Source organism: Haematobia irritans, chromosome 2 (genome assembly GCF_050003625.1).
Source record: "Haematobia irritans isolate KBUSLIRL chromosome 2, ASM5000362v1, whole genome shotgun sequence".
NCBI lineage: Eukaryota > Metazoa > Arthropoda > Insecta > Diptera > Muscidae > Haematobia > Haematobia irritans.
The window spans coordinates 3687324-3710210 of NC_134398.1; the positions used below are offsets into that span (position 1 = coordinate 3687324).

Here is a 22887-nt window from a genome sequence, read left to right on the forward strand (position 1 = left end):
AGATATAATAAGTTTGCACAGTACAAACAGAAGCAGAATATGCGTGGGAGTATATGTTAAAAAAACGATTTTTTGAGGGTGTAGAACTGAGACAAATATATTATTCTGGGAAATAAAAAATTATATTTTTCCATTAATTGCAGATTGATTCTTTGAATTTCAATTTACTCAAATTTGATTTTAGTTTTCATTTGACAATTATCGATATTTTCGATTGTCATTAATTAACTAAAGGTGTAATTAACACTTTCACTTTCTATTGGCCCCGCAAAAGTTGATTACAATTGACATCAAATCCCAAAGGATGATTGCTGATGGTATTTTGCATAATTAGAGCAGCCACAAATACACCTTTGTGGTTGAAGAAACCACAAATGAAATAAACGATATGGCCTTGGAATGATGAATAAGCCAACACACTAAAGTGAAATGAAATTTAACAGAAGGAGTTTTCGTCAATTTCATGAAAAACCCCAACAAAAATTCTCATCGCAAAATAATATTACAGGTAACTTAGTTGAAAATTAGTAAGTAATTATTTTTAATTGGGAATTTTGTTATCTTTCTTAAGGGCATATTTTATGAGGAAAGTACTTCCCAGAGGTAAATTGTAAGCATGGGCGAAATATAAGCCAAAAATATAGTTTGCAAGAAATAAACTACAGCGTGAGTATCGTGATACCTACCAGGGAAGTCTGATGTATTCTAACCGAAACCTTCTATTGTTTGTGGTATGGTACAAATACTTTTGTTAAGCTCTTTTCTATCTAAAATATTTACCCAGTTCTTGCTCTGTCCTGAATTTGGTGAAGATCGATTCAAAAGTGCCATAGCTAGAAATTGTTTTCCCAGCATAATTTGGGTAAGTACACACAAACAAATAATTTTTTATCTTCAATTACGACATTAATTGATCCATTGAAATTGATTAATCTTCAATCACAGAAATGATAGTATCAATTAAAAAGTTAATTCAAAGTCAATTTAAAAAATAATTGAAAGTTAATTAAAAAATTAATCCAATTAAAATATTAATTGATACTATTAATTTGTATACCCTCCACCATAGGATGGGGGTATATTAACTTTGTCATTCTGTTTGTAACACATCGAAATATTGCTCTAAGACCCCATAAAGTATATATATTCTGGGTCGTGGTGAAATTCTAAGTCGTTCTGGGCATGTCCGTCCGTCCGTCTGTTGAAATCACGCTAACTTCCGAACGAAACAAGCTATCAACTTGACACTTGGCTCAAGTAGTTGTTATTGATGTAGGTCGGACGGTATTGCAAATGGGCCATATCGGATCACTTTTACGTATATCCCCCATATAAACGGACCCCCAGAATTGGCTTGCGGAGCCTCTAAGAGAAGCATATTTCATCAGATCTGGCTGAACTTTGGTACATGGTATTGATATATGGTCTCTAACAACCATGACAAAATTGGTCCACATCGGTTCATAATTACATATAGCCACCATATAAATCGATACCCAGATTTAGCTTGCGGAGCCTCAAAGAGAAGCAAATTTCATCCGATCCGGCTGAAATTTGGTACATGGTGTAAATATATGGTCTCTAACAACCATGCGAAAATTGGTCCATATCGGTCCATAATTATATATAGCCCTCATATAAACCGATCCCCAGATTTGACCTCCGAAGCCTCTTGAAGGAGGAAAATTCATCCGATCCGGTTGAAATTTGGTACGTGGTGTAAGTATATGGTCTCCAATAACTAAGCAAAAATTGGTCCACATCGATCCATAATTATATATAGCCCCCATATAAACCGATCCCCAGATTTGACCTCCAAGCCTCTTGAAGGAGGAAAATTCATCCGATCCGGTTGAAATTTGGTACGTGGTGTAAGTATATGATCTTTAACAACCATGACAGATTTGGTCCATATCGGTTCATAATTATATATAGCCTCCATATAAACCCATCCCCAGATTTGGCCTCCGGAGCCACTTTAAGGAGCAAAATTCAACCGATCCGGTTGAAATTTAGTACATTGCGCTAGTGTATGGCCGATAATAACAATGGCAAAATTGGTCTGTATCGATCTATAGTTATATAGCCCCAAGGTAAACCGATCCCCAATTACAGAAAAATCACGATTGCCACTCGAGCCAAAAATAATCTATAAAAATTTTATTGCCGTAGAAAATTTTGTCAATATTTTATTTCTATAGAAAATTTTGTCAAAATATAATTTCTATAGAAAATTTTGTCAAAAATTGATTTCTATAGAAAATTTGGCAGAATGTTAGTTCTACAGAAAATTTTGTCAAAACGTTATTTCTATAGAAAATTTACCTCTCTTAGCTGCAGAGGAATATTTTGCAAAATCTTCCAAAACACCAAGAATTCTAACAATCTACCAAACAGTAAAAAATCTCAAATTTTTGGTAGACTCGTGTTCATAATAGCTCCCATTTAAAGCGACCCCATATTCCAATTCTGGCTCTATACAAAGTTCATACCGCACAAAAGTTCATATATCCGTATATACTTGTTGTGATTGATTTTCGTTTAAATTAAAAAATCGTTGTATCAATTAAATTTTTAATTGAATATATTTTTTTTAACTTAATTAAGACTTTAATTGGAAAATTTTACGTGAATTTTTTCTGTAAAATGGATTTTCCCAAGAGCTTTTATGATATTTGTTCATATTTCGTCCACACTTTTGATATGTGAAAAATTCCTCTCTGCAGCCTTAAATCTATTTATCGATCCTACTGAATTTACCGAACTTTTTCCAATTTGTCTCCTTTATGCATGAAAATGTAGAGCTGATAACCTCATTTATTAAGCAGTTTAGTTTACCCCCCTTTAAAATAATATCCCCCTGTATAATAAAACTTGAAACCCAATGCAATTTAATTTCGTTTAGCAATATTTTTGAAATGTTTAATTTTGTTAGATATTGTTTCAAAACTTAATTTATAATAAATTAATTAGACACACATTTTTAAATGCACAGAGCAGCCTCTGTTTAAGTTGTAAGTCATTTGATACAAAAAAAAAATGAGAGCAAGTTACAAATGTACAGTAAAATTGGTGATTTCTTAAAACAAATAAAAAACTGTTTGAATACCTAATTTTGAATTCTGACATTATTTTTAATATTTCAGTAGCTAATACCTTGGATATTTATTTGAATTGTGAGATAGGAGATATTTTATTTAAAAAATACGTTAAATATTTTTTAACCTATTTTTTGATATTTTTAATTTGGTTTTTTCTTCTTTAATAAACTAATTTAATAAATTTTTCTGATTAGCTGGTCAATCCTTCATGTCTTCTCATATTGCTATTTTTTAATTTAATCGACCGCACACGTATGTGGTTTGGATATAAAGCAAACTAAAAACTATAGTTATTCCGCTATAGTTTAATTCTCAATTAATAGAGACCTATCTGTAAATTCACGTAATAGTGTAAAGAACAATTGATAACAACTGCAATCGACTGACTATTTTGCCCAGTTTGGCAATTAAATGGATTTCATTATCAGCTTATCCAAGGACCACAATTTTCCAAATAATTCTGTAAAGGCTAGGTTTTCATATGTGTGGTTAATTTTATTTGTATTTAAAATTTGCATTTCAGGGTCGAAAACAATTATAACTATAACAATAGAATGACCTAATTTTTATTTTAATTTTATTATCATATATTATATTAAATATACAATTATTTGTTATGGATGATAAATATAAATTACTTTGAAATACCTTATGATATTTGAGAGCTGTAAATAAATCTAAGTCTATATAAAAAATCTCCTGTCTACACTCCTAAGTCGATATAACCATGTCCGTCTGTCCGTGAACACATTTTTGTAATCAAAGTCTAGATCGCAGTTTTAGTCCAATCGACTTCAAATTTAGCACAAGTATGTGTTTTGGCTCAGAATAGAACCCTGTTGATTTTGGAAGAAATCGGTTCAGATTTAGATATAGCTCCCATCTATATATTTCGCCCGATATGGACTTATATGGCCCCAGAAGCCAGAGTTTTACCCTAAAATTGGCCTCTGTGGTCATATGAATGTAAATCGGGCGAAAGCTATATATGGGAGCTATATCTAAATCTGAACCGATTTCAACCAAATTTGGCACGTATAGCTACAATGCTAATTGCACTCCCTGTGCAAAACTTCAATTAAATCGGAGTAAATGATTGGCCACTGTGGTCATATGAGTGTAAATAGGGCGAACGATATATATGGGAGCTATATCTAAATCTGAACCGATTTCTTCCAAAATCAATAGGGTTCTATTCTGACTCAAAACAGGAACTTGTGCCAAATTTGAAGGCGATTGGACTTAAACTGCGACCTAGACTTTGATCACAAAAATGTGTTCGCAGACAGACGGATGGACGGACGGACAAACGGACATGGCTAGATCGACTCAGGGACCCACCCTGAACATTATTGCCAAAGACACCATTTGTCTATCTCGTCTCCTTCTGGGTGTTGCAAACATATGCACTAACTTATAATACCCTGTTCCACAGTGTGTCGCAGGGTATAAACACATCGTATTCTTCGAATTTAGTCTCCAGAAATTATTCCATGATCTCAGATCTTAAATGAATGGTTTGTTATATTGAAAAAAATGTCTTCGAATTTCGAGACGATTGCACAAACTGAGATTGATTCACACAAAATGCTGATCCGAGGTATGTGAGATATATGCACGTATCTTTTGGAGGTTAGGACTAACAGTTAATTATATAGATTTAATTTAAGTAGAGCTAGCTATGTGTCAGGCCGAGAATTTCGAAGTGTTATACCTGATATTAAAGTATGTAATATTTGAATTATATACGAATAAAATATATTTTTGTGAATGACTCACACATCTCTAGAAATGAGAAAAGTCAATCAGAAACCAGAATCTGACATTTAAATTACCCACAGAAGAATCCATTAACAACACTTATTAAGTACTCCCCTCCCCCAACCAAAACTCATTCGAGTTTTAGTATTCATCTTGTCAATCTCATTAAGACTTTATGAAGACATTGGAGTTGGAAGTGTATGAAAAAAAATATAATTTTGGAAATACAGCTGCTTCACAGACAGTTAGTTAGTTGTTGGCCATCGGTGGTCATTATCATATAAAAAATCAGCGGGTGGGAAGAGGGTTGCAGACAAACGAATGTCATTAAGTCGTTTTATAGTCTTGGCCAAGGTGACATTTAATTTGTCACTGAACATTAAATTCGACTTTACCTTGTTTTTATGCCTATGTCTCCCTCTTTGGTTCGATTCGAATGATATCAATTTATTTGTTAAACTTTGTATTCCCTGGTAATCTATATTGACTTCCCCCGGGGGTAGGGTCAATGAAAGGGAGGTTTTTCTGGTATGAATGGATAATTTGGTAATTTCTTTTTGTGGCATATAATAATTGGTTTAGATGACAGAAACACAACAGAAAAAAGGAGGAAAGCTAATTGACCCCTTAATAACAATGGGAGGGACCTATGTTGTGGTAGAAAATATTTTCGTGGATAACAATGTGTGCGGGATAGCCAATAAACTGCACCCAAAAGAAAAAATACTTTTTTTTCGAAACGAAATTTTGGACAAATGAAATTCTTTTTTGATATAAAGAATGTTCTTTAAGGGGAAGTGGCTTTCCATGCTGCGGAAAAATGGCTTTGCGATATTTTGACTTATTTCCGGCAAAGCGCCGATTTGAGATGATCGATACTTTGATATTTTTTAGAGGCAACTTTACTCTATGAAATGCCGAGGCGCAAAAATCCAACGGATTTATATCTGGAGATTTTGGTGGCCACCATGAATAGCTTCAGTTTTACGCCATTCATGGTTGACGCATGCTGACTACAATGGTGCCTGTATGAGTCGTGTTGGAATGTTCATAATCTGTAGCCGGAATGTTTGTCTGTCCAGGGCTTTGAAGCCCCGTCTTGAGGATATTTTACTGATAATTTTTGGGATTTATTTTGATCCCTCTGGCTTCAATATTGTCTTGAGGACATTTTACTGACAATTATTGGGATTTATTTTGATCCCTCTGGCTTCAATACTGTCTTGAGGACATTTTACTGATAATTATTGGGATTTATTTTGATTCCTCTGGCTTCAATACTGTCTTGAGGACATTTTACTGATAATTTTTGGGATTTATTTCGATCCCTCTGGCTTCAATAGTGTCTTGAGGACATTTTACTGATAATTTTTGGGATTTCTTTTGATCCCTCTGTCGATGTATTTGAGCGGGGAGAGGCCGTTACGGCGGCCCATTCCATTACTATTGGGGCGCTTGAGTTCTGGTGGCCAATCGCCCAAGAAGAGCTACTCCTCTCCCTTTCCAGCCAACTTTATTTGTACATCGGTGAACTTTTGCACTTTTTGGAACTTCAATGGTTTAAGTCTAAGTGCATTTTTCAACATGTGTTGCATCCGTACTTGTGATATGTTCACGTTTTCTAGTATTACCGTCTGGATTTCTATAAAATCTGGCCTTTACTTTCCGGATCATTTCTTGTGTTATTAACGTGCTTTTCGTCCACGTCGTCTAAATGCTTTTGTTAGTTGGTAAATAATAAAGTGAACTATCACTGGAATAAATCTATCAGCTGTTAGACAAGCAGCTTACACAAAAAAAAAATCATTAAAATTGAGCCAACGAAATATTTCCATTGATATAGCGAAACATTTTCATTAAAATAAAAATACTAGTTAATAGTACGAAAAGTTTCGTTGGTTTGTTATAATAACGAAAAATTTCGTTATATCAATGAATTTGCTCAATTGGCTCAATTTTAGTAATAAATAAATTTCGTTAATATAACGAAACTTTAGCAACGGTAAGTTGGTTGCACTACATATCAGCCGCTCTATTCATTTGAAATGAAAAGCGTTTGATTTGATTACAATTTTCTTTCAGTGTATACTTATAGAATTGTTGTACAACTATATAATTTCATGAAAACTTACGTTGGCTCTGATGGTCTCGATTCCGCTGACCGATATCTGGCCGATTGTAAACGCATCATTCGTGGTCCATCCGCTTCCTCTGCATGTAGCCGATTCACTGTATGATGGGAATAAACCGGTTGATCATTGTAGGAAGCATCATCACCCTCATCTTCCATATCGGAATCATCTTCTTCATCGTCCTCGTCTTCGTCCACCAAATCTTCTTCCTCATCCACATTCAAAGGATCCTATTATCAGTGCATAGACAAAACAAACAAAATACAATAAAATGTTTTGGAAAAACAATGGTGGCGATTCCCATTGGCCACCAGGGTCTGGTGACATCAGCACCAGCAAACCGTTATCAAAATTAAAGCTTAATAACAGAAAACCGCATTTTCCCCACTTTGTTATTCTTGGTGGCCTAGTATTTGTGGTGCGTTCGTTTTTTGTTTGTGGTTGTCACTTAGCCCCATAACGATTTAAACTTACCCGAGGACCACTGCTGCCCACAATAATTGTACCGCCTCCCACACTGGCTGATGCTGGGTCACATGCAATGCCTGTGGTACATTGCTGAACGCTAGAGGGTTTTGTCAGAGGATCACATTTGGAGCTAAGACCGCCATCGGCTGATTTACATTCGACGTTACGCATCTGGATTCCTTGGCCGCAGGACTCGGAACACTTCCATGGAAAATGTGAAAAGAAATAAGAAAAAAACAACAAAATGGAAGAAAACAAACACACACACACAAGGATATTATTTAAGTATTTAGCTGCGGGCTTATGATTTGGAAAAAGGATGAGAGGATGCTTGGGCATTAACTAAAACTGAAAGTGTATGTAGTTCTCTGGGTAAAATTGGATGTGAGCATAATTCCGTCCTTACACAAGTACTTTTGCTGTTCTCCAGCAGGCTTTCACTCAAACTGGCTGGCTGGCTGGCCTCAAGGATGTCAGTCAGCCAGTTAGGCATTTAATTTTTTTTTCAGGCTCTTATTTTCTGCCTGGGCTGTTGGTCTTGTATTATATGTGATGGCTAAAACGTTTCACGTTCAGCACGTACCCGCTCGTTTGGAGATAATCTGCATACCCATACATATGTAAATTGTGTGGAAAGTACCCAGAAACAAACAATCTAAACGGGACTGCAAGGAAGGCCTGGGAAAAATATGAGAAACAACAATTTCTGGAAATTATGTATTAATGCAACGTGATACTCCTAAAACCATTAGAAAAGGCTCATGCTATTGTTTTTGTTCAAGGCTTACATGTCGGAAATGTTCCGACCAAGGAATTAAATAAAACTAGTTTACTTCAGACTGGCATTTTTTCCATGATGCGATCAGGTTAGACTTTGAAAAACTAGGATGAAACTAAATCTATGATAGCACACATTTGGCTGAGCCAATGGTAGATTGAAAAGAAAATTGAGAGTAAGAGTGTATGTACGCTAAGCCAATATTCTGCCTGAGATGTGTTATAAAATGACAGATTCCTAATATCCTTCTATTACTCCATAAACTCTTCCTACTTGGAAATATTTTCCATTTGCCGTTAGTCCCTGACTCCAAGTGGAAATGAGTTTGTATCACCCTTCCCAAATGTGACAAAATCTACACCTCTTTAAAGCAGTGCAGAGACATATGTAGCGAACGAAGATCAAACAATCCTCACACTTCCTACATGTATCATCTTCGGTTGATCCGATGAATTCTATATGTCTTATCATGCCTACTGTAGGTTAGTTTAGTGGCAGCCCGATATTTCAGACTCACTTAGACTATTCAGTCCATTGTACCATACCACAGTGGTGAACTTCTCTCTAGTGCCTACTTTACTTTACTTTGTTTTTTTTTTTTTGTTTGATCACTAGAGAATATTCCCGTCCTCCATCTGAGGAGTCCTTGATCATATCTCTGAATTTCAATGCAGTTTGTGATTCCATAATAAAGCCTTTTTTGATTTCAGCACTTTCCTTATACCTGGGAATTTGCTCACGTTCCATAGCCTTACGCTAGCGATGAGCAAATTGACTCATTCCATTATCACTCGGGATTCTGCCTGCAGGATGGTGATGTGATCTGGAAATTTTAAGATCTTAGTGTCTTGACTCAACACTTATCCATACAGTGCCCATCGTCCTTTTACCAATTGTTACAGTCTGGTATCCTCAACTCATACAACCATCTTTCTTCTCTTGTAAAGAACTCACACTCAGCGGATAGAGTCACCTCGGGTATACGTTCAACAATTATACCTGCACCTGCAATTATACCTCCTATTAGCCTTTAATGACTCACATAGTTTCGAGTATCTCTCGATTCTATTCATTCATTCTTCTCGTCACTATGGCAACCATGTGATTGATCTGTATTTCTCTAGACCTACAGTCCAGTATCGTTTCCTTTTTGTTGAAGTGGTTTTCATTGACCCGCTTATCCAAAAAACAATGTTATTTTACCTCGTTCGGTTAGGTGGCAGTCCGTTAGTTCAGGTCCACTTAGACCAACAAGTCCATTATGATATCACAGTGGTGAACTTCTCTTTTAATACTGAGTGCTGTCAGATTACATGTTCAGCGCAATAAAGCCGTCATAAAGCACGTTTGCTCAACGAATGTCCACAAGACTTTTGGTATAAATACGGTCTCGGATCACCAAATAGTCACTTTTAGGTTCAGGTCCATATTCCATCCTACTGGTCTTTAGAAGAGAGGCGAACATCAAGGAGCCCTCTCTCAGTTCTTTCTTCGATTGCTTGAAAGTTTTCTGCCTAAAGTTACTCTTAAGTATTTATCAGATTATTGTATGATCTTGATCAGAATTCTTGAAATTCTATTTTAGGCCTTTAGTTACGTTAGGTTAGGTGTAGTGACAGCCCGGTATTTCGGGCTTAGACTTAGACTACACTTAGACTATTCAGTCCATTGTGATACCACAGTGGCGAACTTCTCTCTTATCACTGAATGCACCCGATTCTATGTTAAGCCAAGGGACCTCCTTTTTATAGCCGAGTCCGAACGGCATTCCACCCACTTTGAAACACTCAGAAATGTCACGAACATTACTTAGGTGGTATAATCCACCACTAAAATCTTTTTGGTGTTTGACCGAAACTGGGTTGAGTCCACGACCCTGTGTATGCAAGGCGGGCATGCTAACCATTGCACCTCGGTACCGGTAATGACTAAGGCTTCGTTCTGCCCCTCAACAGAATTTGTGGGCATCCATTGCCCTGAAGTTTTCTGCCTAAAGTTACTCCTAAGTATTCATCAGATTATGGTATGATCTTGATCAGAAGAACAGGTGTATTTGTATTATTCCGGGTTCTATTTTAAGCCTTTAGTTCCTATCCAGTTATAGGACTTACGATCATTTTCATGTATCTCCGTTAGACTCCCAGTTAACAGAAAATAAAATCGAAATATCCGGTTAAATATAACTGAAAAATTTTCAGCAGTTAAGCTCCTACTGCAATATGGAATATATAGGAAAGATGACAGATATGTGCATAGCACAGTTTAAAAGTTCGTTAGCTAACGGGACACTAACGGAAATTCATGAAAATGCGGGTTAGGCTTCGTTCTGCCCCTCAACAGAATTTGTGGGCATCCATCGGCAAGGTAGCCATATACTCTGTTGCAGAAGGCGTCAATCAGAGACCCGCCGTCCTAGCAGTTCTGTATGAGTAGTGCCTCAAATATCTCTCCGTTAATCTTTGTCTGCCTACATTTGCGGAATACTGTTAACTACATGGGATATAATATATTACTTCAGGGACAAACAAAGGAGTGTGGTCCGGTACCAAGTCCTGATAAATCTAGCTATGCTGACATGAGCGCAAATTTTTGTAATATTTTGCCAAATAAATTATTTTAAAATTTTTTTTATGATTTGTAATGCATCCTAACGCTTGTTTAAAACGTTTGACTTCAAATATTTTTAAAAATTCGCAAATTTTTTTTTTAATGTATTTATACATTTTGTTAATTCTTATTCCGTTTTTACCCTTTTTAAAAAAAAGAAAGTTAAAAGTACCCATTAAAATACGAAAAAACGGGTTATAAAAAATTGAATTAAAATAACTTCCTGTATAATTAAAATGGAGAACATCTTTGGGAAGACATTTGTGGAAGTGCTTTTAAAGTCGTGTCTTAAGTAGATCTTCCAAATTTTTTGCTGGGATGGTCCTATCGATTTTCTCTGATAGGGCTATTTCGAGACTAGGCTTAGAGCTATTTCTAGACCTGGCTAAGCCTAGGAAGTCGTCGTTTTATCTTTATTTTATTTACAAAATACAGGTCTCCACTTTTATGGGAGAGTAAATTTTAGACACAAATACGAACGTAATAAATTAGAACGAAGGACCAAATTTACATACCGACCATAAACATGGCTTATGGGCGGCAACACAAAAAACTTCATATTCCTAAAATTTTGCATACGGTATTCCCGTAGTATGTCCTTTGAAGTCACAACATGTCAGGTAAGAAAACTTATCGACTCCATCTCGATTTCACCATAAATTTAGGTTACACAACAAATTCGTTATATTAGCGAACATTTTCATTATCTGGGCAACAAAATGGTTCGTTATACCAAGGAAGAATTTTAGTTGGTTCAGGTTTTTTATTATTTTGTAATTTGGATTCGTACACTTCAGAATTTCTATTCATGAATTACCCACACACACACACACACATATTTGAAAAGCAGAAATGCACATCATCATAAATACATACATATATGTGTGTGACAAAGTGTGTGAATAGTCTGCACGTCTTATTACCCTCATATATATATATGGAAGTTCGTGTGAATATGTGTCAGAACAACTTTATTATGATTTCCAAGCAAATTGGAAAAGAAATGTGTTGAAAAAATAATGTTAATGTTGATCTTAATGTAAATTTTTTGTTTTTTATTCTTTGTTTCTGGTTTGTGGTTCGTTTATTTGTTGCTGTTGTTGTTGTGGCTCATATCAACGTCCTTGTTGTCTTCATTGCTTCATTTGAATGGATAAGAAAATTGCTTTTGTTCATTTGAAATTTAAAATACCACAACAACAAACACGAAAAAAGACATACGGAGAGCGAACAAGCCTTAAACGTTTCATAAAACGTCACGACTCGACTTCAGCAATGTATTCGCCTAAAAGTATGCTTTGAATAATTAAGATGCTACTTTCACATACACCATTACACAGCACGAGTGTAAACTCGTTAATATGAAAAATTTAAGGATATACAAAGTTCATTATGAGTATGAACAAACTCCAAAAGACTAAATAAAAAAAAACAAACAGAAAAAAGTCAACGATTTATTTGATAATTGAAAGACAAACATTAAAAAGAATTTTTGTTACTTAAGACATGCGTTAATAATATTTTCCAAAGCAATTAAATTTAGGAGGCCACAGAGGAGGTGACAACAACTGGTTGAAAAAGAATACTGAAGTAAGGCTTAGCCAAAAGATTCATTTTAAATACTTTGGAGAATTATGAGTGATTAAAGTTTTTGGGAATTCGAGTCTCCTATTGAGAGATTCGGGGTAAACAAAATTTTAATTACTGGCTTACTTGATCCTTCGATATCATCAACTAGAGCTCACGTTAGTCCTGCAATTAAGAGTGGTTTTCACACTGATACTTTTGTACAATATTTACAGTAAATGAGATTCTAACTATTCTGCGCCACAAGGGGGATAAAGTCAATGGGGGTATGCAAATGACATTCTTACAATGGTGTCATAGAAATTTCTGTACAAGATCTATGATGTAATAAGTGAGGCATTACAGATTATATCAGACTGGACAATAAACTCTGATTTAGGTGTAAACCCGAAGAAATCGGAGATAGTTTTCCTTACAAGAAAATAATAATCCACCGTGTATAAGGACCCAGAATTTCGAGGGACAAAATTGAGCTTCTCAAGTGATCCGATACTTCTTAAGAGTTGTTTTAGACTCTGCACTAAATGGAGTAGAAAATACAGCTGTTCGCCTTGGATATACCTAGGCGGCACTGAACCTGTGTCACAAGTTGATTGGGGTATGTTGGGGAATAAAGCCCTTCCTCTTTTTATTGTAATTATAAACCCAACAGTTATTTATGATTGCCAGGTCTTGTGAACACGGTTTCCAATCGCCCCAAAAATAATCTATCAAAAACTTAATGAAATGTTTACAAAAACTCTACCAAATTTTTGTGGTTTTATGAAAAAAATATTTTTTCTTAAAAATAAATGTTTTATTTATATCGAAAATGTTGTCAAAAGATTATTTCTATAGAGAATATTATCAAAATTTTATTTCTTTAGAAAATTTATTCAAAATATTATTTCTATACAAAATTTTGTCAAAATTTTATTTCTATTGAAAATTTTGTCAAAATTGTATTTCTATAGAAAATTCTGTTAAATATTATAAAAATTTTATTTCTTTAGAAAATTTATTCGAAATATTTCTATACAAAATTTTGTCAAAATTTTATTTCTATAGAAAATTCTGTTAAAATTTTATTTCTATAGCAAATTTTGTTAAAATATTATTTCTTCCAGAAATTCTATGAAAATTTTATTTCTAGAGAAATTTTGTTAATATATCATTTCTATACAAAATTCTTTTAACATTTTATTTCTATAGAAAATTTTGTAAAAATTTTATTTCTATAGAAAATTTTTTCAAAATTGTATTTTTAGAACATTTTTTCAAAATTTTATTACTATAGAAAATTTTGTAAAAATTTTATTACCATAAAAAATTTTGTCAAAATTGTATTTTTTAGAACATTTTGTCAAAATTATATTTTTTAGAAAATTTTGTCAAAATTTTATTACAATAGAAAATTTTGTCAAAACTGTATTACTATAGAAAATTTTGTCAAAATTCTATTTCTATCGAAAATTTTGTTAAAAGTTTATTTCTATAGAAAATGTCGTCAAAATTTTATTTCTATAGCAAATTTTGTTAAAATTTTATTTCTATAGAAAATTTTGTCAAAATTTTATTATATAGAAAATGTTGTCAAAAGTTTATTTCTATAGAAAATTTTGTAAAAATTGTATTTCTACAGAAAATTTTGTCAAAATTTTATTTCTATAGAAAATTTTGTAAAAATTGTATCTCTATAGAAAATTTTGTCAAAATTGTATTTTTTAGAACATTTTGTCAAAAATTATATTTTTTAGAACATTTTGTCAAAATTTTGTTTCTATAGAAAATTTGTCAAAATTTTATTTCTATAGAGCATTTTGTGAAAATTTTATTTCTATAGAACATTTTGTCAAAATTTTATTTCTATAGAAATTTTTGTTAAAAATTTAGTTCTATAGATAATTTTATCAAATTTTTTTTTCCATAGAAAATTTTGTCAAAATTTTATTTCTGTAGAAAATTTTGTCAAAATTTTATTTCTATAGAAAATTTTGTCAAAATTTTATTTCTATAGAAAATTTTGTGAAAATTTTATTTCTATAGAACATTTTGTCAAAATTTTATTTCTATAGAAATTTTTGTTAAAAATTTATTTCTATAGATAATTTTATCAAAATTTTATTTCTATAGAAAACTTTGTCAAAATTTTATTTCTATAGAAAATGTTGTCAAAATTTTATTTCTATAGCAAATTTTGCTAAAATTTTATTGCTATAGAAAATTTTGTCAAAATTTTATTTCTATAGAAAATTTTGCCAAAATTTTATTACTATAGAAAATTTTGTCAAAACTTTATTTTTTGGAACATGTGGTCAAAATTTTATTTCTATAGCAAATTTTGTTAAAATTTTATTTCTATAGAAAATTTTGTCAACATTTTATCATATAGAAAATTTTGCCAAAATTTTATTTCTATAGAAAATTTTGTAAAAATTTTATTTCTACAGAAAATTTTGTCAAAATTTTATTTCTGTAGAAAATTTTGTAAAAATTTTATCTCTATAGAAAAATTTGTCAAAATTGTATTTTTTAGAACATTTTGTCAAAATTATATTTTTTAGAACATTTTGTCAAAATTTTATTACTATAGAAAATTTTGTCAAAACTGTATTATTATAGAAAATTTTCAAATCGATGATTTGAGTTTGGCAAAGGAAAAGAGATATGCTTGCAAATTTGTTTAGGCAGTAGCCGACTATTAAACCCTTTTTCGGAAGGTTCAAGTGTATTTCACTATGGGTTGAGTGAATTACCCGAATTTATTATGATAATTGGTTGATAGTTTTGCTGCAAGTAGAGGATGCTGATGAGGAATGTGGTAATTCCGAAACAGCTGTACATCTAACCATCTTGCAGTCTATAGGGCTTTGCCCAAATAAATTTGACAAGCATACTTTTCCTCTGTTGGTTAAGCTACACTTGTAGTTTAGTCAATGCATGGCTTTAAGTTGAGATCAAAAACAACAATATGGAAAATTTTGTCAAAATTTTATTACTATAGAAAATTTTGTCAAAATTTTATTTCTATCGAAAATTTTGTTAAAAGTTTATTTCTATAGAAAATGTCGTCAAAATTTTATTTTTATAGGAAATGTTGTCAAAATTTTATTTCTATAGCAAATTCTATTAAAATGTTATTTATATAGAAAATTCTGTCAAAATTTTATTTCTATAGAAAATTTTATTTCTAAACTTATAGAAAAAATCTTGAACGGATGGTAACAAAATGAAATGGAAACGTTCACGAAAATTCAAAACGGAATGTTCGTCCACGGGCCTCCACGATTTCATGAACGGCTTTCATTTTCCTTTGGCCATGAAAATTCTTAAAATATTCGCTAGACGTTCTTATGGAAACTCCGTCGGTGGTGCAATACGCTAAGGCGACTGTTAACGCGTATGGTGCGGGAAATCCGAGTTCGAGTCACGGTAGCGGATTTTTTTTTTATTTTTTTAGTATAAATTCGTAACCATTACGTTTTCAGATCATGAACGCTGGTTGTTGTTTTGACAACTCATGGTGTCAATTTGTCGTTATCAGGGTGACATCGTCTGTTCTCCGCTTGGTACTCCATGTGTGTTTATTCACTTGCATGAACGGATCATTTTGAAATGAGCACGCCGTTCTTGAATTTTTCCTATGGTTGTAGAAAACTTGAGGATGAAGGAAAAATATCTTTGAGAAATCACAATGAACCAACATGGTCTAATTGGTAACCAATTCTTTTCTACATATTGATATCAACCTCTATAACTTAAACTAACTGTGAAGCTATTCCAGATTATTGTTTGAAGCTGCAATTAAGGCGCAATTGAAGACATTTTTTTTATAAAAAATGTATCCACTGCCGGAGACCACCAAAAATTCGAAACTATGACACAGGGAAAATGGGCTCCGAAGAACGCGAAGACTGACCCATCGGCTGCGAATGTAATGGCCAGCGGTTTATGCAGTTTGCATGATGTTATTTATATATAGACATCCTGGAGAAGGATTATTTATATATATAGACATCATGGAGAAGGATTCTTTTCATAAGAATCTGAGTTGAAGAAGAATCAACGATGTAAAAGGCCATTTCATATGTTTAACTCACTTACTTAAACATCCTGCCTCGCCACGATCCAATCAGTTAAATGGAGGTATGAACTTTTGTACTCTCCTGATTTAGCCCTTTTTCCATTCTGTATTAACTCTAATAGGTAAACCGTTAGGTCCAAATATCGGTCAAATAACGAGGTATTTTGCAGGCTACTTATCTTATAGGACAATTCTGGTAAATGGAGCAAACATCGCAAATTGAGAATGGTGCGTTACATATTCAGCTTCGTCTGACATTACAATCTCACTTCTCTCTACACAGAAAAAAATTCACAAAAAATTTTCCATTTAAAATCTTAATTGAGTTTTAAAAAATATTCAATTAAAAATTTAATTGATTTAACAAATTTTTTAATTGAAACAAAAATCAATCACACAAATTAACAGTATCAATTATTTTTTTAATTGGATCAATTAATTTTTTTTAATTGACTGTCAATTAATTATTTAATTGATACTATCATTTCTGTGATTGAAGACCTTTTAATTAAAAAATTAATTGGATCAATTAATTTCGTGATTGAATCAAAAAAAAAAAATCTGTGTATGTGGAAGTGGCATTATGGGCTTTGTGTCCTGGTGTAATTGCATTCCAGTGAACAAAAGTACCGCAAGAGGAATTGCCTTAAACTGGGATTTCTCATAATCTTTATTGAAAAAAGAAATAATTTCCTCCATAATAGGTGTTCCACGATATATTCTCCGTAAAACCAAAATGTTTGTTATGCTGGCTCACCACCAAATCCAACAGCAAACTTAAATTAAAGCCAAGCCATTATAGCCTGATTTTACCAGAACAACTATAACGAAGTGAGAGAACCACAGAAACGCTTTTCAGAAACACTCATAACAAACCTCAAAACTTAAGTTTTGCCAGGAAAGCTTGTCTAAACATGTCTTACAAGCCAATACAACGACGATGATGATGAGCCAGGTAATGGTAAAGGCAAAAGGAAAAAGGCTCAAGGAGAAACCATAATATTTTCTAGACTATAATGATTGCCCGCATGCTAAACCCAGTTGGAATTTATAGGATGATATAGGACTCCAGTGATGACTAAAGAATGAAGATGTAAACTAGTATGGTGAACATAATAACCACTAGTGCTATGTTACTACTACTACTTACACTAGACCACTTTTCAACTTCCCACTTTGGACATTCGGCAATGATGCACTGTTCCTGAGTTGGTGGTTTGGGCATGGGGCACATAACATCCGCAACCTGAAATGAAACAAAAAGAAAAAAAAACAGAGAAAAGAAAATGGCAATTTATTTAGGATTTTTCTATTACACTTTGTACATGAAGTGAATGGGGCAAGACTTGAGCAAAGTAAAGGACTCTTTGTGGAATAGGGGACAAACAGGGATTTTCCGGCACCCACTAAAAATTAGCCGGTTAATTCCAGTGGTTGTGTGTAGCAACAACTCTTACAAGACATTTAAACTTGTCGTCGTCATCTTCGTCAGCATTAGGAATAGAGAGAGGGACTGAGGGCACAAGCAGATCACAGTAAGGATACCGCCAGGCTTTAGGCTATTGTTACTACGGTTTTGGGCCATCTTTGGCTAAAGTCTCCCATTTCATTTAAAAGCCAGTTGGAGGTACTTAGAGCTCTAAACGACCAAGTAGGAGATGACCCAAAAGTAGTTACAGCCAAATGCCCTTAAGGAACCTGGCGACAATATTAACGTAGCTAACCATGCTTTTGGCTGTCAGCTCCAGCTCCAGCTACATAACAATGTACATAAATCGAGGACCATGTCTAATTTCAGCTTGTAAGAGTTTTAGCTGTGTAGGTATGAGTGTGTGTGTGTTGTTGTGTGTGCTCTTTAGTGGCATTTTGTCCTACTTTTTAAGGTAGAGTCCTTTAGTTTTCTTTCTTGTTCATGGTACAGATTTTGTGGTACCCCAAACTACTTACCCTTGTTTTCAGACCATTGTTCTCCTCGGCACACACCACCATACGGCTACGTATTCCTGGACCACATGGACGATGACAAGGACTCCAGTCATCAGCTATCCATCTGTAAGCATAAGTTTTACCATTTAAGGATATTAACTACATGTTGCTGCTTTTTGTTACTAAAATTAAATTCTACAATGGCCAAAAAGGTTAATTACAAGTTAATTTTCTTCTTAAATGGGACAAGGCATAATTCGGGTGATGACTTTGTATTGTTGTTGTAGAAATACAACAAAACAAAAAAAAAAAACACAACTAAAACATGGAAAGTATTCTTGTTGGATTTTGGAGGACAAATTGACCTATTTTGACAGTAGCCTAGTGGGTTATAAATTTTTTAAGTCTTAGTGACACATGGAGAAAAAGATATTTGTTTGAATATGACATGTTTTGTTTTATAGTGAAATAAATGTTATTGTTTTTAGACTTCATATACTGAAAAAAATTAACCTAAATTTAAGGATGAGCCATTTACAAAATGTTAAGAACAAATTTAACAAGTATATACAGCAGAAAGTTCGGCCGGGCCCAATCTTAAATACCCACCACCATGAATCAAATATTAGGATTTCCTTTGAAATTTCAGGGGGGTTTGAGGGTAGATCAAACAGAGCAGTTCAACCAGTACACTTCCCCAATATAAATTTAAAGATTTTAGCTTTGAAGACTATATCAGATTCTGGATTTATAAGAACCATTTGAGTTTTAGAGGAATTATTAACATCTCTTGTAAGTGTGCAAGAAAATTATAAAATAACGTCTTGATTTGAAATCTGGAATCTGTAGATTTTCACCGATACACGTTTTTGTGAGCCTAAAATACCAGAATAGTTACAATTTCAGGCAAATCGGATAAAAACTACAGTTTCCGGAAACCCATGGAGTTAAATCGGGAGATCATTCTTTTGGGGGCTATACTAAAATATGGACCGATACTCATCGTTTTCGGCACACCTCTTTATGGCCGATAATACCTCTGGATTTCCAATTTCATGGAGATCGGTCTATATGGGGGCTATACCAAAACATGGACCGATACTCACCATTTTCAGCACACCTCTTTATGGTCCTAAACTACCTCTAGATTTCCAATTTCAGGCAAATTGTATGAAAACTATGGTTTCTATAAGCCCAAGACCCCAAATCGGGAGGCCGGTTTATATGGCGACCATACCAAAACATGGACCGATGCTCACTGTTTTCGGCATAACTCTTTATGGCCCGAAAATACCTCTAGATTTCCAATTTCAGGCAAATTGGATAAAAACTAAGGATTCTAGAAGCCCAAGAAATAAAATCGGGAGATCGGTCTATATGGGGGCTATACCAAAACATGGACCGATACTCACCATTTTTGGCACATCTCTTCATAGTCCTAAAATACCCCTACACTGAAAAAAAAGCATACTCGGTTCCAAAGATTTTGTCTTTACTTTAAAAAATTTGGTATTGATTCCGAGCCAAAGAAGCGGAGAATACAAGTAAGGATACTTTTAAGACACAATTCTCTTTTAAATTTAGGTTTTGTGTACTTGCTTCTAGGAAGCAAATTTTAATTTTTCGCTTTCTCAGCTTTTTTTCTTCATATGCTATCAAAGTCATTTAAAAACGAGTTAACGACAACTTTATTTTCCAAATTAGGACTCGACTTCCAATAGAAATTATGCTATGTTTGAAGTAAAAAACTTCTTTAAAATAAAAATGTTTTGAAAAACATGTCCTATATTTGAACGATTTTTTGCTTTGTAGTCAAGATGCAAAAAGACAACAAATTTAAAGACAATTTCATTAAATTTAAAGAATTTTTCTGAATTATTAAAGTCAAGTTGACCTTAGCCTATAAATTTTTTCTTTCATGTTATGATACCCATTTTTAAGTCAAATCACTTAATTATAAGGACAATACGACTTCATTGAAAAGTTTATCGACTTTTGGACAAGGAAAATAACTTTATTTTAGAGAAATGCGTCTTCTATGCTAAGCAAAATTTGTATTCGTATTTTAAAGACATGAAATCTTTGACCTCACGACAATATTTTTTTCAGTGTAGATTTCTAATTTCAGGCAAATTGGGTAAAAACTACGATTTCTATAAGCCCAAGACCCCAAATCGGGAGGTCGGTTTATAGGGGACCATATCAAAACCTGCCTGCAGATAAAAGACGAGTTTGTGCAAAATTTCAGCACGATTGCTTCATTATTGAAGACTGTAGCGTGATTACAACAAACAGACAGACAGACGGAAATGGTTATATCATCTTAGAATTGCTCCCTGATCAAGAATATATATACTTTATATAGTCGGAAATCGATATTTCGATGTGTTAAAAACGGATTGACAAACTTATTATACCCCCGTTACCATTCTATGGTGGTGGATATAAAAATATGAAATAGTCATTCAAATAAAATTTATAATCTTTACTTCAAACATTTTTTCCTTTAAATTTAGGACAAAAATTTTGGGAATTTTCGTCCCTTCGTTAAAGTCATATGTTTTGAACTAGGGCAAATTTTCCTTAAAGTGAAGAAACGCACTTTTTATTTAAAATCGTCCTTAAATTCGATGAAAGATTGAATTTTTAGATTTAAGACGAAAACGCTTCAAATGTAGGCTAAGACTTATTTTAAGGATTAAGTATCTTTGGTTTAAGGTTTTTTGGAATTATGGAATTTTTTACTTTGAAGTATCCGTTACAATTTGCATTTTTATACTGACATTTGTTTGTACGTGAATAGCTTTATTAATATACCGCGAAAAGACAATGGCAATTTTATAAATGATTGGTCCTAGATTTAAAAATTGTCTTTATTTTAAAGAAGATGCATCTGTGGCTCGGAATCAATACCAACATCCTTATGTTTGTGATGGCCTGGAGCACGAGAAACGTACCATTTGTACCCCAGAAGAAATCGAGCTTCTAAAAAAGTTCCACTAGGAAAGAAAATTTTAGTTAATTTTAGAAAAATTAGATTAATTTTATAGAATTTTAACTATACTGTATTCGAAACTCAGATGTCACGACGATTTCACAAAAATAAGTAAATAATTTTCGGCAACTTCAAGAAAATTTGTTAGACAAAATTATTATTTTTCACTTATTAAAGAAAATTTCGTAGTTCGAGGGAAAAAATTGGAGTTCAAAACTGAAAAAATGCCTTTAGTGCCATATGAAGTACATGATGGGCGCATTATGGGAAAAATTTGCATATTTTAAGGAATTCTGAATTATTTTGTGGAAGACACGTTCATCTTTATAAAGGGTGATTCTTTTGAGGTTAGGATTTTCATGCATTAGTATTTGACAGATCACGTGGGATTTCAGAAATGGTGTCAAAGAGAAAGATGCTCAGTATGCTTTGACATTTCATCATGAATAGACTTACGATCTGCCACAACGTCGAATTTTCAGTGAATGGGCCCTAGAAAAGTTGGCAGAAAATCCGCTTTTTTATCGACAAATTTTGTTCAGCGATGAGGCTCATTTCTGGTTGAATGGCTACGTAAATAAGCAAAATTGCCGCATTTGGAGTGAAGAGCAACCAGAAGCCGTTCAAGAACTGCCCATGCATCCCGAAAAATGCACTGTTTGGTGTGGTTTGTACGCTGGTGGAATCATTGGACCGTATTTTTTCAAAGATGCTGTTGGACGCAACGTTACGGTGAATGGCGATCGCTATCGTTCGATGCTAACAAACTTTTTGTTGCCAAAAATGGAAGAACTGAACTTGGTTGACATGTGGTTTCAACAAGATGGCGCTACATGCCACACAGCTCGCGATTCTATGGCCATTTTGAGGGAAAACTTCGGAGAACAATTCATCTCAAGAAATGGACCGGTAAGTTGGCCACCAAGATCATGCGATTTGACGCCTTTAGACTATTTTTTGTGGGGCTACGTCAAGTCTAAAGTCTACAGAAATAAGCCAGCAACTATTCCAGCTTTGGAAGACAACATTTCCGAAGAAATTCGGGCTATTCCGGCCGAAATGCTCGAAAAAGTTTCCCAAAATTGGACTTTCCGAATGGACCACCTAAGACGCAGCCGCGGTCAACATTTAAATGAAATTATCTTCAAAAAGATATCTAACAAATCACCCTTTACTTTACTTCTGTATAATTATACCCTCCACCATAGGATTGGGGGTATATTAACTTTGTCATTCCGTTTGTAACACATCGAAATATTGCTCTAAGATCCCATAAAGTATATATATTCTGGGTCGTGGTGAAATTCTGAGTCGATCTAAGCATGTCCGTCCGTCCGTCCGTCTGTTGAAATCACGCTAACTTCCGAACGAAACAAGCTATCGAATTGAAATTTGGCACAAGTAGTTGTTATTGAGGTAGGTCGTATGGTATTGCAAATGGGTCATATTGGTCCACTTTTACGTATAGC

General features: G+C 33.7%; 1 protein-coding gene across 1 annotated transcript in view; it reads right to left on the reverse strand.

Moving 5' to 3' along the window:
• The window catches only part of nolo (ADAMTS-like no long nerve cord), a 206984-nt gene that overhangs the window by 73870 nt on the left and 110227 nt on the right, over nt 1-22887 (reverse strand). Inside the window, exons 8-11 of the mRNA XM_075293157.1 lie at nt 18445-18547; nt 17648-17743; nt 7469-7663; nt 6995-7224 (exon numbers count right to left, since the gene is read on the reverse strand). Of these exons, the coding sequence (XP_075149272.1) occupies nt 6995-7224; nt 7469-7663; nt 17648-17743; nt 18445-18547 (624 nt within the window). The remainder of the gene's footprint in view (nt 1-6994; nt 7225-7468; nt 7664-17647; nt 17744-18444; nt 18548-22887) is intronic.